This window comes from Typopeltis vanoorti, chromosome 25 (genome assembly GCF_054136105.1).
Source record: "Typopeltis vanoorti isolate ZY-2024b chromosome 25, IOZ_Tvanoo_1.0, whole genome shotgun sequence".
In the NCBI taxonomy this organism is placed as follows: Eukaryota; Metazoa; Arthropoda; class Arachnida; order Uropygi; family Thelyphonidae; genus Typopeltis; species Typopeltis vanoorti.
Genome location: NC_143573.1, coordinates 59,020,487 through 59,037,869, shown reverse-complemented (window position 1 = coordinate 59,037,869; position 17,383 = coordinate 59,020,487). Strand labels below are relative to the sequence as shown.

The 17,383-nt window shown below is 35.4% G+C and overlaps 1 protein-coding gene across 1 annotated transcript in view; it reads left to right on the top strand.

The window, feature by feature from the left end:
* LOC150092771 (uncharacterized) overlaps positions 1 to 17,383 on the top strand; it is a 427,707-nt gene that overhangs the window by 237,245 nt on the left and 173,079 nt on the right. The window contains exons 2-3 of the mRNA XM_090414274.1: positions 6,225 to 6,305; positions 12,147 to 12,303. Coding sequence (XP_090270400.1) covers positions 6,225 to 6,305; positions 12,147 to 12,303 — 238 coding nt within the window. The remainder of the gene's footprint in view (positions 1 to 6,224; positions 6,306 to 12,146; positions 12,304 to 17,383) is intronic.

Below are 17,383 nucleotides of genomic sequence, written 5' to 3'. Positions count from 1 at the left end.
CGTACGTGACTTTGTCTTGTTTAAAGGGGCATCGATTTGGTACCTGAAGCATAAAGGAAGAGTGCATTCTGAACTGTTACTAAGAAAGGGATGCAATTTGCTATAATTTGAAGTTTTGTTTAGTAGTTACTAAAAGAAAAATAAAAACATTTTTTCTTCTTCTTCTAGTGCCTCTTGTATTTTGCCAATGACGTCATAGCGGTGTATATACATCGAGCTATGGCATGCACTCGAGTTCACCGAGAAAGTCATGGCGCCCTATAGAACGTATCGTCTAGCTGCTAATGGCTTAGAATGTCTAACAGCTTGGCAGAACATAATCGCAGTGCCTATAGAGAGTGGCTGGTCAACGTCCTTGTTGACAATCTCATTTCTAAGGTCTTTCGCTCTGCGGGATCACTCCATTCCCTTGTCGCCTAGCTCATTTACAATCGTGTATGTGACTTTTAGCGGACAGTTATCAGCTCGAAACATTTAATGAAACATCTTCAGTCCATTAGCCAGCAGGAATAATTTGCTGATAAATTAGGAACTTTATAATAATACTATGAAGAAACACAGTATTAATAAAATTGTCACTGGTATTAATATTTTGCTGTTGTCTTTTTTTTATGTTTTTACAGTCTTATCTGTAAAAACATAAAAAATCTGTTGTTACATGTAACTTATTCTGGACACACTCGAAAAGCTATGCCGATAGAATCAGCCCCCTCTCCTCTCTCTCTCTCTCTCTCTCTCTGCAATCTGGTTACTTTCCCTGGGTAGTACCTTTGGCTTTGTCCGCTAAATGGAAAACGGGGTTAAATTAACTTCGAAGAAATCTGTTGGGTATTTTTCTTATTTTACCAAAGGAGGAGGGGAATGTTTATACTCAAATATAATTAAGCCTAGAAGAACCAAGAAAAACAAGAGAATCAGGAGCAATGGATGAATACAGAATTTTTATTTAGAACAATGAGATTACTGTTAGTTATTATTATATTTATTATTTTATTTATTTATTGTGTAAATCCTTCCGTGAAAGATCGGAAACCTGTATCACGTTATTGAATGCGTTGGTGAGTATTAGATAGGCGGAAAAGAATATTCCTGGTTCGTTCCAAACTGCATTACATTTCTTTTTTTAGTACTCCTAAGCAAAGTGATAGTCTCACCAATTAATGATTATCGCTACTTCCTAAAGATACTGTCACAAACATTTATACCATAATGAGATTCGAACTGTCGTACAGATTGCTCTCTTAGGTTTCTGCCGAGTCTTGCTCCGCTGAGGGGAGCTTAAGATTTCGGAAGAATTTTCCCTGAGAGAGCATTTTTGAGTCTCCGGGGAAGTGCTTTCCGGCGTGGTACGTGAGGGGCTATGTCGGTGGATGCTTTTCCTTGGAATATGAGCGGTTCTGCTCAGTGGTGGGGTGAGCCTGTCACTGGGTGGAACCAACGCTGAGTTGGACGATCTTTCGGTCACTCGTAGGGAGTGGTCCGGGGGATCACCTAATTTTTAGAGAGATTTTTACTTAAATAGTGTCTTCGCGAAAGAGCAAAAGGCAAGTTTAACCACTCCAACCGCATTATATATATATAATGTCTTCATTAACAGAAAATAATAACATGTGTTTCCGTTTTTGGCTTTAATAATTGCTTTAATGCTTAATGAAAAACTTTCTGCCTGATTTTATAGAAAGCTGGTGGTGTTGTGCTCTGTTTCTCCTTTAATGCATTTGTAAGTTGCATTAAATGAAACTCTTGGCCGTGCATTACTGAACTCTTCTGGGCACCGCGCTGTCGGATGTTCTTTTCAAATCACGTGTTCAATCATTAAACACGTGATTTCTGGTATGGTTTGGAAGTTGTAAGGGCTGCTACCATAAACGTGCCCCAGTACAGAGCTTAACAGTCATGTACCATGACCAGGGGAACTAATCCATATCACAATTGCTTCCCGTGATATGGAACTAATCCATATCACGAGAAGCGATCTACGTGTCATTGCGACCTAAAGTTCCCAGGCATCTGTCATACCCCAGCACGTCCATTTGACTGAAATAGTATATATATATATATATATTTTTTTTTTCCTCATATATATATATATATATATATATATATATATGAGGCCCATTGCAGAGAAACCCTTGTGGGATTGGTAGTGGATTGTCGCATCTCCAAACAGATTTTCTGTGGTCTGATGGATAAGTGAGGTAACCAGCCTCGTCAAGATTCTTCACTTCCGTTTTTTTTTTGATTTCGTGTCCAAACACAAGTGGTACAGTAGTAAGTGACACAACATTATTTACAACAAATTAGGATACATTACAAATGAGAACAGCTTAAATTTGGTAGGTGAATTACACTGGGATTAATAAGTAAAATATGAGGAAAAAAGAAATTATACATAAATTATATACAATAAATACTGTCAAATGTTCCTCCAGTATCTTGCGCAAGCAACTGCTCTTTCTGTGCAGGATATAAGGTCCTCTTTGGTACAAGGTGATTGAAGAAGGAGACAACAAAGAAGGTGTTCCATGGACTGGGTCATCCCACACTCACAATTATCTGGTCCAGTGAGGTAGCCACATTTGATGAGGTTCTATTTGCAGCGTCCTGTTGTTCGAAGTCTGTTCAGGCTTTTCCAAGTATTCCAGTCCAAGTGGGCATCACATGGAAGATGTTCGGCTGTTGGAATACCACTATCATTCTCTGGGTATAGAGCAAGCCACTGTTGAAGTCTTGTCTCTGAAAGGTTTTTTAGATGGTTCAACAGTTAGGAAACTATGTCGGAATCAAAGAAGATCAGAGTCTTTGGTGCACTGTGGTCTGGCCGAGTAATGGGTGGCGTTCATCATTCATGTGTTTGCTTCTTTCGTCAGCTGAGAACGCAGATCTTCGAATTGAAGGCGGGGGTGCAATACCAACCAAAGTATGCAGGTATCTTAATGGTGTTGGTTTCCGGCATCCTGTAATTAAGCGGCAGCTTTCATTCAGTGCTGGGTCAAGTTTTCCAGCATGGCAGGATCTGGACCATATTGGGCAGGCATATTCAGCAGAAGAATAGCAAATAGCCAAGGCAGAAGATCTCAGTGTGCTTGGGTCTGCACTCCATTTGGAGGAGGTAAGCTTTCTTAATATATTGTTTCTTGCATTCACTTTTGCCTTTGTTTTTTCTACGTGTGTTTTATATGAAAGAGTGCGATCGAGAGTCACACCGAGGTAGACTGGGTTCCACGATTGTTCAATATTATAGAGCCTTCCCAAGAACTCTATAGCTTCCTTTTGGTTTCCTTATTGTTAAGGTGGAAAAGGCTAGTCTGAGTTTTTAAAGAGGTTTGGTTTTAATTGGTTACTGCTATAATATGTGGTTAGACTATTTAAGGCAAGTGATAGAGTAGTTTCAATGGACTTGAAAATTTTTGATTGAGTAGCTATGGCAAGGTCATCAGCATGGATAAAATTTCGTTTCTGGAAAGATGGGAAGATCATTGACGTAAATGTTGATATATATCCACGAAACACATCCTCGGAGGATGTGTTTCGTGGAGATTTTACTCAGTATTTTTATGAATTGAGAATATTCTCGAGGATTTGGAGGGACTGGTTCTGTGAAGCGGTCAAGATCTTCCCTGAAACTCTTCCAATTAGCTTTTTTAAAATTAAATCGTCGTCTGTAAGGGACTGTGTTAGGCATAATGGCTGGGTCGAATTGAATCATTATAGGTCTATGTTGAGTATGTGGAATGGGATTTAAAACCCTTTTAACACAAATGTTGGATATTTTTGAGCTAACAAATATGAGGTCAGGGTTATAGCCTCGCTTCCATCTGCCACTATTGAAAGATGCAGGGAGTTTTGGATTATGTATCAGGTTTAGAGAAAGGTTTTCAGCCCATTTTTCACCGAATTCCCCATCTTCATTGGACTTGTGTAACCCCAGTTAATAGTGTGGCTGTTAAAGTCACCTAATACAACATTAGTCATGTATGCACTATTGTTGAGGAGGATGTCGGGGAAGGAGAAAGCTTCTTCTGGCGGTTTATAAACTGAGATGATTGAGATATTTTTAAATGAGACTGTAATAATCTCAATGTTTCTGTTGTTCGTTGAGTCAATAGACGATGGAATTAAGTTTTCTTTTGTAAATATTGCACTACCATATTTATCGTGGGGTATCTCTTTGATGAGTTTCATGCCATGGATGTAAGGTGTTGCAGTACCTTCCCCTCTATGAATTTCTTGCAGGCAGAGCACATCGCAGTCATTATCTCTGCAAATATTTGCAATGAGATCTTGCTTGACACTGGAGAAACCTTCAATATTGAATGATATTATTTTTAGGCCTGGCCCCAGGCGGGATCTTTTAGGGCAGGAATTTGAGAGAATTTTAGTTCGATCACTTACGTTTGGTTGATAGCGGCTTTAGCCCTAATGGGCACTAACAGTGTGTGGGAACGAGAACCTAGCTACTGTCTACCCCTCTCTTCTTGCCAATCTGTATATGAAGCCTTGGTTTGTCGTACATTGGGCTAATTTCACCTGTGGACATATATTTTTACCATGTGCCAGTCCTGGATTTTGAAATGCTTAATTGTTATGTAGTAGTAAGCACGTAGAGACTTTTTTTTTTCCATATGACTTTCGATTATTATTCCCCCTCTAAAATCCTCTTTTCACGTACTCATTGTTTGACATGCGAAATCAACATAACTCCCGAACGAACCTCTGGTCGTTATAAGCCACAAAATTCGCATCTTGAGTTGTCGCATTCATTTTCCTATAACTGGAATTGTGTCTGCAGAATTTTTGGTTAGTTAGTGTATATATACTTGCTATAAAATCATCTAACGCATTCGATAAATATATTTTTCCTGCTCTTCTATTGAATACTGTATCAAGCAGACCATGTATATAGTGCATTCAGTAAATCTTTTATTCGGCAGCCCAATAGCACTTCAATAATTAAGTTTCTGGGGTTGTATTTTGAGAGGGAGTAAAAATCTAAAGTAGTACACACGATAATGGTGGCATGGCACGTGCCAGTCATCATACAATCTATACCGTTTTTTTTTTCGTTTTTTTTCTCGTGACTCAGAATAAGAAATGCAGTTTGTCCCCGAATCAGAGACATAGATCTGTTTCATAGCAACGTAAACTCCTTCAGCATTTTTGCCCTTAACTTACGGACAACTCAGTAATAGTTAACGAGAAGCTTATTATCATCATCAACCAGAGTTTTCAGAGACGTCACCCATGATTCTCTTTCTTCAGTCCAAGAGAGAAAAGACCAAATAGGTTGACTCCATCCTCCTTTTTTATTTTGTGGAAGTATTTTGTAAAATATATGTCTGAAGCGATATTTTAAGTTGAAAACTGCTGTAATGGGTACCGTTAATCAACAATAGTAACCCATTTTCCTTTCCAATTATAATTTTGTATTATGTTAGTATTTTCTTTTTCGTTATGATTAAAACGTAACATAACTTTCTATAATGTAAACAAGGATTGCTCTAAGTTTTCAAAGAAATGCATTATATTAATCAGTATAAATAATTTACAAATATATAATCAAAAACGCAAACAGTGAAAGTTTGGAATGAAAATGTCAATTGAACAAATAAAAATTGGTAGCATTCTTGGACCGATTCTTTTTAAAGTAAAAACAGTCATTGGTAACAAAATAATGGAACAAATTATCCTAGATATTGAATTCTAATTTAGCACAAAAAAGAAACATGTATCAAAATATATATTATTGTAATATCCGTTCATACAATAATTTGTATGAACAAATTATTGCGCAAAAAAACAAAATTTGGATGATTAACGCAAAATAAAGAATAAAACGTAAAGCGAAATGAAATTTTGCAAACTTTTAAAATGCACGTTATTTGAACAGTAAGAGAAAGGAGAATATATTGATATAATTAAAAGTAAATTCAATATAAGAAAAATTGACAAAATATAAACATAACTGAATATAACATAAACTGATATTCGAATGTGCAGTTGTTAAGGAAAGTTGAGTTGAATATGTGCAAAGTAACTTTATTGCTAACTCATTTCGTTTTTCGATTATTGTCTCCTATTATCTTCAGAAAATGTTATTGCGTGGGTTAATTTGTTACTTTATAACCTATATTTGTACCACTTTCGTTATAATTATATATTCCAATTAAAAATCTCAAATTTGTTCTTACTGTTTTCTTAATAATTCATTTTTTCTTTAACAGCTTGCGACGAGGACCTGGTGCAAATACCCAAGACCAAAGTGGATATACTTCTTTGCATCACTCTGCACTTAATGGCCACAGGTAAGTATGTCTATCTATATTCACTGTAAAAAATATTCCTATAGAATATAAATACGTAGTAGACGAATTTCTTTCCCCAGTGAGACCACAATTCTGGTTAAATATTTGGATGTCTGAAGTGGTTTGTAAGAGTACCGTGTTTAGACTTTAGCTCAAAGGAATCAGATTATCTAACATTTTAGTTCAAAAACCATCGTTTTAAATGGGATGGTTGGTGGACTATTTTATTTCATAAGCCCCAACAGAATTTTTCTCATTAAGATTTTTCCGTTACATCAATGCTGGTAATGGATATTATTTATACAGCAACGGCAGATCATATTTTAATTCCCCACCATATTGATATGATAGATACTTGCTAATAATTCTTTACATTCTTCCATTAAGTGATTTGGGTTTCTTCTGAATTTCCAGCACGTGTTTCACCAAGTATATCTTTTCATATTTCATATCGGCCGCGCTTCCTTAAGATGATTTTAATAATTCCATACAAGCTCGTGATTCTTATTTTTCCGATTGATGCAGTTATGGTTCTAGCATATCTAGTTATCTGGTAGAGAGAGAGAGAGAGAGAGAGAAAGAAAAGACCAACACGACCATTACATTATTTTCCTAGGTGTGTCTGCTTTCCTGTGTTTTCCTCTGCTTCGGGAACTGAAAGTATTTGATAAAAATCTCTCATTCCGGTTTATTTTTTTATCATTTGTGTTATTTATGCTTGTGGCGTTTGCCAGGTTACTTTATTTACACTTGGAGACTTTCGATCAGTTTAGATAATCAATATGTTTCCAAGAACTCAAGTTATTTTTGGGTGTGCATCGATAGCTTCCTTTCTTTAAGTGTTCTCACAGCGAGAGAGAGAGACTGGAGGAGGAACCGTTCGATCACAGTAGCATTTGCGTCATCAGTATCCATAACAGGGATTCCTGTATTATCGATGTGGCACAGGAAGATCTCTCACATCGTTGTGGCTTTAATGGAGTGTTATTAGCTTGACTCCCATGCGTATAGAACCTGTTCATAGTTTTCAAGGAGTTACCAGTACCTTTGAGGAATTAGAGAAATGATCAGAAAGAGAACAGTAAAGAGTAGAACTATGATTTTTATGCTTTTTATCTTATTGTAGATTTCTATTTAACTATTATTTCAACCAGTAAGCGAATATCATAAATCCGCCATTGCTTATAAAATTTAATCTAAATTTTATTGGCATATTCTATCAACTCGATTTCTAGTTTGCAGTTTTTAATTAAGTAGGTTTTCGTATTCTTCATGCGTGTATATGAACATATGTATGCATGTGTGTGTGTGTGTGTGTGTGTGTGTGTGTGTGTGTGTGTGTGTGTGTGTGTGTGTGTGTGTGTGTGTGTGTGTGTGTGTGTGTGTGTGTGTGTGAACAATACGAAAACCTATATATGTGACGAACATATATACAATGCATATATACAATAAGCATTGCATATATATGTTCGCATTATATTCGAAGGACGAAGTCTTAAGAAGGCTAAATATCAGCATTTTTATTCAACAATTAACAAATATCATTTAACCAAGTAAGGCAAACTAAATGTTACAAAGTGATTTTTCCCCTGAGAAGGATACCATTACTATAATGGTATCCTTCTGAGGTTATTATGAGGTTTGCACCACCTTTGCCATGATATTTTTTATTGTATATGATTATTTGATTAGCTTAGCCTTTTTTATCTTCAATTATAAGAACACGCTCGTTGCTGAATGTTTACTAATCAATTAAAATATGAAAATATCCTATCCTATCCTAATTTACGCTCACGCATACACATTTTACCATTTTTTTTTATCGTGTAGGCATTCGGAACCTAAATCCTATGGAATAGGTTGGTTACCACCTTTAGTTGAAAGAGACCAGATAAAGGTTCCTCACGTCACTGACGAATTCGTATCCAGGTGTTTTCGACCAAAGAGCTTCGTTTATACTGACTGAGCTACGGAGGCTCATGAAAGTAATACAGAAAAATAAAGTTTAATAAATCACGAATTAAAAAGATGCCCTGAACTCGATGGAAAGAAGTTTTTTTTTTTTTTGTATTGCATAAATGAAGACGCATAAATTTACTTTTCTTCAATAAAATCACATTGTTTACAGATATTCTTAAAACTTTTTTGTTGAAGTTTGGACATAAAAGACCTTTAAAGGAAACGTTAATAATCGAATTATAAAAACTAGAAGGAAACGAATCATTTAGTCCATAAATTGAGCCTCCGTAGCACAGTTAGTATAGACGAGCCCTTTGGTTGCAGAGACCCTGGTTCGAATCTCGTCTACGACGTGAGGAATCCTTATCAGGTTTTTTCAATCAAATGGTAAGTTAGCCGGTCTCATGCAGAGATATATGGTTTTTTCTCCCTGAAACTCGCGGTTTTCGTCCCTTAGAACTGGCGCGTGAACACACAATTCTACTGACATAAAATGCTTATCCCTAGGTGGATGCAGCAGAGGAATGATAAGCCGGGGATTTTAAGCATTCGATTGCTTAAAGTCCCTAATTATGGGACTCAACCCTTCTTGGAAGGGTGAGAAATGGATCGATGAAATCCATAAATTAAAAAAAAAAAGTGTCTATAAATTGCAATTGGCGGTGAAAGGAACATTTCCTTCGTTCTTCCATTTTCAATACATTTACACAAGATACGCATGGATTTTAATAGAGGAGAAGCAACCACTGGTGCATTCGGGAGGGGGGGGGGTTGAATAATAGCTTTGCCTTCATAAAGATGCACAAAAATAGCATAAAGCGACAAAAAAAATGAACCAAATATATAGTGATTTGCTGTAAGCTACAGTCTCTACAAATTCAGCAATTTATAGTTTCGTGATGTTAAATCTTGTTTGAAATCGTAACATATCTGCTTCGTGTATTTTTTGGAACTCGATTTATAGCTAATTTTGATTAATTGGCTCACAGTTATTACCTGTAGACTATAATAGAGTAAACGTGCTCTCTTTTGTGTTCCTAATAAATTCTTTATAATTCACCTCTTGACAATGTATCTATAAACGATGCTACAACGTGTTAAACGTCGATTATAAACTTCCGAGTTGCTGATGGATTCTTCAGTTTCCTTTTGAAACTACTTGAACAATCCGGAGCCTCTAAATTTTTCCTTCGCAAACAAATTTTCTGTGTACGGCATTATAAAAATTTCATATGTTCAATCTCTTATAGGATTTAACTTTATTCATTTTTTAACGATTTTATGATATTTCTTATGCATGAATCTGCTCGACAGAATCTGTTTTCCTCTCCGAATAAGTTCCCTCACTGAAAAATTTATATGCTGAATGCAGATATCATACATATAATAAAATAAACGTGTAGACATCATTCGATTTTTTTTTCTTTTTTATTATTCTATTCTCTTTGTTGTATTTCTTTTTGTTATTTTGTAAATTACACCCCAAGTTAGTAGACTGTATTCTACAATTTATTTTTCCTGTAGATTTATATTGAGATCGAAGCTACTTTCATCATTCTTCTTCTTCAGCTCCATCACCCTACTTGAGAGGTCCCCCTCTCAAGCTGTCCAGCCATCGTTGTTTAGCTCTCCCCGCTTCTTTTGCCTGGTGACTTCATCTCCAGCACTCCTTCCCACATAGCTTTTATCTCACTGCACATGACTACACCACCTCAGCCCTGATTCCCTCAACTTTCATTATTATTATCATTATTAATTTTGTAAGTTTGTTTCTAGATCGAATTTTAGACATGACACATGGGTATTATTTTTATAAATAACCACTGTAATGTTTGGGAATATCCTTAAAAATAATGGCGTATTGTAGCAAAACTTCCATAGTAAAAATACGTTTACACTAACTTTCATTCCACTCTATATTTTTGTATACAGTCTTTCTTGCTTTTAAAACTACCCAGTTATTGTTAGCAATTTAACTTTGAAAAATCTTTCGCTGCTTATCATTAAGTTTTGATTCATGTAAGTAAACCAAACCATTAATTCATTGATTCACAGGATCTTCAATTGTAGGAGCGACAGTGCAGTACCCCTTTAGAGGCGAATCAACGTGGTTGACTCGCCTCTAAAGGATATCCAGTTGTGCGTATTTCCTCTTCCCTTACAACAAGAAAAAGAAGCAGTGGATTCATGTAGGAAATTGATTATGAGCTTACGGAGCTGTTCACAAAACTGGCAGCGTATGTCGTAATCTGACTCGAATTTGGGGAGAGTAGGGATTCACTAGTTTCACATCCCTCCCCCTCCATGTAATGTCTGATATGGATACCAGGTAGTTTAAATAATCGCCACTAGATCACTTTCGAGGTATTTATTTATACTTTTTATGCAAATTAGAAGAAATTTATACAAAGTATGTGTGGGGGGGAAGGATGGTAGGGGGATTATATTAAGAATTTTTAAAGAACACAAAATAGTACACAATTTTATTCGGTTAATTATCTGCAGGATAATATGATAAGCAAGCTAATCCACGAAAAAATGGTTCGTAAATACCAGAAGCTGGTATTTTACACATGCAAAGGATTTAACATCACCATATATAAAAAACTTGCATCTGTGCATCGATCTAACATTAACAGCGTCTTTGTATATCCTCTGCATACAAAATTGACAAACGTTGACGTATGTGATGTTGTTTAGAAAGTAACCGAAACATCAGGTTGTAGATAGTTCTACCGTACACTTAATATTACAAATTACACTTCTGAATCTACTACAACAATATTAGTTCATTAACTGTGATAATATTGATTGGGGTAATAGAGTAATAGAACTCAAAAATTCATTAAAAGAACTGTGAAAGCAATAAAAATGTTCTGGTGTCTAAGGAGATACCGGTCATGTTAAATATGCTCAACTGACCGCTATATAGTTTACTTCGGATGTAGTGCATCAAAGGAAATGCATTGATAATCTTTTCCTACTGAATCCGATAACTGAATATGCTAATAACTTCTGTTTAAAGATTCAACAGAAACATAAATGAGATTTTTGTTTTCCCTGTTTTCGAGTTACACACCAATCGATAATCCATTTATAGAAAATACTGCTGGTTAGAACGCGCATTCTAAGCAGCAGCTGACAGTCAACATTACAGAACAGTACAGCTGGCAAAAGGTTATTAACATGGATATTTATTGTTCTTTTTCTTTTTTGAATAAGCTTTTGTCAAGTTAGAATCTGTTGAAAGCTGTTTCCAATAGAATCAATAAAAAAAAAAAAGCAATCCTAGCTTCAGAGATATTTCTTATTGTATTCTACGGAAGAAAATCTTATATTTGAGTCTAGAATTTAAAAAAAAAGTATAATTGTATCTAGAAAATACGTAACAAACCTCAGAGAGGTATATACCAGCATGTTTTCCACCATGAATTCGTAATTTCTTCAGGTACTGCAAAAAACGCTTCAATGAAATAAATAAAATGTATATAATTACGAATAATATGAACATTGCACACAAAAATACGCAAACTCATAAGCCCATTGATTTGATTAAGTTTTAAATCCCTTTTGTTTGTTTCTTTTAGTCATCATGAAGCCATTAAGCTTCTAAGCTCGTGGTAGTGAGACGCGTCGATTTTTAATATAATAAAATAAATGATAAGTATTCATAATTCATAATTATCATGTTTGATAAATATGTATAATGCTTATATCCCTGGAAGTGATTAGGTATGAACAATATTCATATGATAGTGTTTCAATTATAAAAGATTTCACCATAGTTTTAGCTTAAGTAAAGTTGAAGTAAATTTTGTTTACCCATCACTATGTTCTAATTTATTACTCTGTTTATCTCTTTTTTTTTTCTTATTTTTTCAGAGACATCGTCACACTCTTACTTGCTCATGAGGCTTCAACGAATGTCGTGGACAACAAAGGATCAGCACCACTCCATCTGGCGGCATGGACGGGAAATACGGAGATCGTGAAATTACTCCTTGTCCACGGGCCATCGGTACCAAACGTCAATCTTGTGGTAAGTCCAGGAGCCATCTGATCACTGTGTAAAGATGTTTTAGATCGATGTCACTTCGACTAACTGCTGGTTCCCGAAGATCGAGCGCTGGCTGTCATTCTGTCAGAGTTTAGAGGTTATCGATCTGAGCTCGCATTATTCAGGTGATGAAACGGCAAGTAGGACATCGTTGCAGAACGGTAGAAGGCAATTTTCCTCCGGAAGTTTCCAAGTCGCTCCTCTCTACGGAAAGTGATAAATACTAACCACTTTAGTTGATCATTTGAGTTTTTCTTCGCTCACCCCTCTCTCTGTCTTTGCATAATGAAATTCACTCTTTGAATCTCCCATAATAGGATATATTATGGAAGGCAAAAATTATTTCAATCTCACTGTTGCTAACAGAAACGCGATACTAAAATCATTCTGCCTTTGATACTTAGCACTGTACTAGTTCTTTCCAAGACGAGGAGACAATGAAAAGGTCTTCTCTTCTTTGAAATGAATTTTATCATATAATGAATTTTCTAACAGTTTCAAGACTAAGAATGTTTCTTGCGCTTGCTTCTTGAAGTAAATACTTGGTTCTTGAAGTTAGTAGACAGGTTTATGAGTGTAAAGGACAACGTTTCTTTTCTAGTGCATTCGATATCTGAGGTTAGTTATATTAGTACCCTCTGCGGTGACAAAGTTCAGAGATCACGATTGTGAAGATTCAATATTTGAATTTTAGCAGAAAAATCAGATTCCCTATCTTTCGATCATGTCATTCTTGGCGTACTCATTACAGAAGGGTTTTAAATATTCAGTATGGATAATACTCGTTTGTAATTGCTATTGATCGAGTTAATGTAGTTTTAATTCCAGAATTATAATATATAAAACCGTTATAAAATGAAGGAGAAAATGCACTTTAAAAAAAATTCTCCGTTTATGTTATCGTTCGCTCATAACCATGATACAATTGGACCGCGTCCTTTCCTAACAGTGGAATCCGCCGACACGCTCTTTCTCTCTCTCTCTCTTCTTGCACAATTAATTTTCCACTCATACTGTTTCATTAACAAGAAATATTACCAAATAGTTACCATTCCTAAGCGAACAAAAAAAAAAATAATAATAATAAAAAAAAAAAAACCTCGCACCTACACTACAATTCCTGTCAGTGAAGCGATGAAATGCTATTTCGTTGCTTGGGCAGATCACACAACAGCTGGAAAGCCTAACACTGCAAAGAATTTCAGCAATTCAAGTACGACGCAATAGTTAATTCATCTTTTCTCAGTCGGCATAAAGTACCTATCTTTATATATATATATATATATATATATGTATATATATATTTAAATTAATTTTTATTCCTTTAAATGCTTCCAATCTGAACTATATATAATCAATATAATTGAGGCTGAGCGTTTTTTAAAAGATTATTTAGTTGTTTTACTCTCACCATGTATATTGAGCCTATTTCGCCTCTAATTTATTTTATATGATTTCTAATGTGCTTATTTTTCCATGGTGAAACATATATTATGAACCACAATAGTGTCGTGTCCTCTCTCTCTCTCTCTCTCTCTCTCTCTCTCACACACACACACACACACACACACACACACACACACACACACACACACACACACACACACACACACACACACACACACACACACACACACACACACACACACACACACACACACCGATAACTGATTACATCATCAAATGATACAAAAACATCTTTTACCGGTCGTTACAAATATTGCTTTGAATGTAAAATTGAAAATTGCCTATTATGTGCACCGAGCTGTCCTTATCTGCATTAGCGTGATTCTTCTAAATTTTCCCTCGAATATCTTCATGTTGAGTATACGAGCTCAGCATCTGTTGACGGAGAAAGCGATCAGCTACAGCTGCTCCAGTCGAAGCACTGTGACATTGCTTTGCAAAATTCGGAAAGTGAAAGAGTATCGTAACCCTTTCTTTGTACACGTTTCTAGTTTTTTTTTTTTTTCACGCTAGTGATTTAGAATCCATGACGTCCATCATACTGAAAGTCATTTAACTCAAACTACCAACCTGTATTTAACACAAGCACGCTGTATTTGACATCGGCTGATAGTTTTAGTTTGATATAGTCGAAGGTGCTTCGATGTCTACAGGTTCTTTTACCTACTATCAAATTCCTCTTCAATCTATGTCGGAAGCAACAGTGATATTGTCGAGTATAGTTCGAGAGATAAACATTACTCATTGGCAGACACTCCTGATTCATGGTTTCCTTGCTACTACTTAGCTTAAACTGGTCATAATCATGTTTAAAAATGTTACAGTAATTTTTGCATTAATCTTATTCAGTACGTACCTAATAGTAAATAATATGGAAGCATTTTTTGTAAAAGAACATTTTACGCAATTCAAGCAACAAAGGATTTGCCTGAATGAAAACTTTTCAGTATCTGAATTGTGAAAATCATACATACATTCCCATCCCAAAATCTTTTTGCAATATCGGAATAGTTTTGAGAACCGCTCACAACTTATAACAATTTTCTATTCACACTCAGTTCATTCAAGGCTGGCGCTGTGAAATGCAAAAAACTTTTGCTACTATCCGTAGTCAGTGATGAATACTGGTTGTCTCTCATGTCACAGATTTTTCCCCCCAATCTAGTTTGTTCGATACGAAGATGATGCCTAATTAGTAGGAGAGGTGAAAGTGACGATTGGATTTGTATTATATAGACATGCGAACTCACACACACACACATGCTGTAGATCATCTATCAGCTGTTACGTTCTTGACGTAATTTACGTGGGAGAATAATATGAAATTGACTTTTTTATGTGACTCCATCCACGAAAGATTGTAAACTTATACTATATTAGCGCCATGAGTGGGCTAACGTGTATTATTATTATTATATTTGCATAATATGGAACCCTGCCTCTATAGACCAACAACTTTCTCAAGTTATTTTAGGCCTCCAGTAAGTAGTGTATGGGGGGGGGGGGGTCAAAATTAATCCCTGCAAATTTGATGGATTTCTCCTGGGATACCCAGTAGTATGGCGAGTCATACTTCGGCTGTGCGTAATCTACTCATATGCAAAAATAATAGAAAGAAAATCTCATCCATTGTTATTGTTATATGCCATATAGTCATTTCCGGCGTGTGTTTATCTTGTGCACATGGCTCTTCTTTTCACTCAATTCTCTGTCTCTTCTTTTCACTCAGTCTCTGTCTCTTCTTTTCACTCAGTCTCTGTCTCTTCTTTTCACTCAGTCTCTGTCTCTTCTTTTAGCAAGTGCAATTTCATGTTGGTAAGTTCTTTTATGTTGGTCATCCAACTCTTTCGCTATCATCCTCTTCTTCTTATCCCCTCAATCCTTTAGCAGCAATTGCTTCCAAGGAGCATTCTGTTTTTATATTCTCTAAAATAAATATTTTAAAATATTTAATAAATAAATATTATCTTTTTATGTTCTTTAGAATGACTAACAAGTTAGTCGTTCTCGTAGTCCTTGGCACTCTTAAGTCTCCTTCAATAATTCAAATGAATTGATTCACTTTCTGTCTATTTTCTTATTGATCCAGATTTCTCATCCATCGGTTTGTCCGAAGGTCGTTTTTACTTAAGTTTTTTGGTTGTCAAACATTTTTTTGATTAAGAGAATTAAATGCTCAGATATTCCCATTGCTCTCATCGCATTACACAGTTGATTAGGATCAACAGCGCCAAATGCTTTCTTATTATCAATAAAACGAATATTTCCTTTTGAAAGTCTCTTGTTCTTTCCATAATCCATCTCATTTTCGCTATCCGATTTCTAGTTCTTCTAACTTCCTTAACACTTGACTGTTCTACTGCCATTTCTCTATTCAAATATAGTTCCGGAGATTTTATTATTACTCTCAACATGACTTAATGTGAAATCCAAGCAGTGACTCTCTAATAACCACGTTCTCTGGGATATGACTTTGTTTTGGAAATGAGATGAATACTGATTCTTTCCGGTTTCTAGCCTAGTATATTTTCTTCCAAATCTGTTGACATATTTCAGTTAATATATTCACAAATTTCGTCCCCACTTCCTCTCAACAATTCCCCTGATACCCCATCGGCTCCAAGGGGTTTTCCCTTTGACAGCTGTTCCATTTGCCCAGATCTCCTCACTTTTCATTATCATCGGTTCCTCAACAATTTCTCTCCTTTCAATTATCTCTTCCTTTGTTTCATTTTTCTTCTTTCTTTCTTGTTGATTTAATCAGATTTTTCTTTTCTTCTTCTGTTACTGTATATTTCTTTTTTTAAATAATTCTTCTAATTAATTTCTATACTTTTTAATTTCTTTCCAACTTCTAATTTAAATGCTTCATTTATATCATTTAAAGCAAATCTAATACACCACTTAATTTTTACCCCTTAATTTCAATTTAACTTCAGCAGTCAGTAATTCGTGATCTGTTCCACTATCTGGAAGTGTTTTTGCTGCCTTGATAGCACTTCTTGATCGTCTGTTGCCAATAATATAATCTAATTTCTGTATTCGCCTTTTAGTGTGGTCCGTATGCACAATCTTCTTTTAAATTACTAATTTAATAAAAAAAATTGTTCTCAACACAGAAATCCAATTTACTTTCTCCCAAACTAAACTAAATGTTTCAGTGGTGTTTCGTCCTTTTTTCCTCCCACTTCTGCATCTCATTCTCCCAATATTAATACAAAATTTGCCTTATTAATACTGTACATTGCTTCTTGCGATCTGCTATAAAATTATTCTATCTCTTCTTTACTTTCATCTATAATAGATGCATACAGCTGTATGAGTGTGACTTCACTGGATATGCTGCCTTTATTCCAGATAGAAATTTATTTTATTTTTCTTCGGGAGGTTAGTGTTTAAAGTATAACCAAGGAGGTGCCAAAAGTTACAAAATGTATAAAGATCTCCAGATCCAAACAAATTATCGGACATCGGATTATATTCCAAAATATATTTTTCATACTCTCTTCTAAATCTATTAATTCCGTAGTCTCGAAAATTTTTTTGAGACTGCTGAACCCGGCATGGAAGCTCTGAAAAATTTCATTAAAATTTA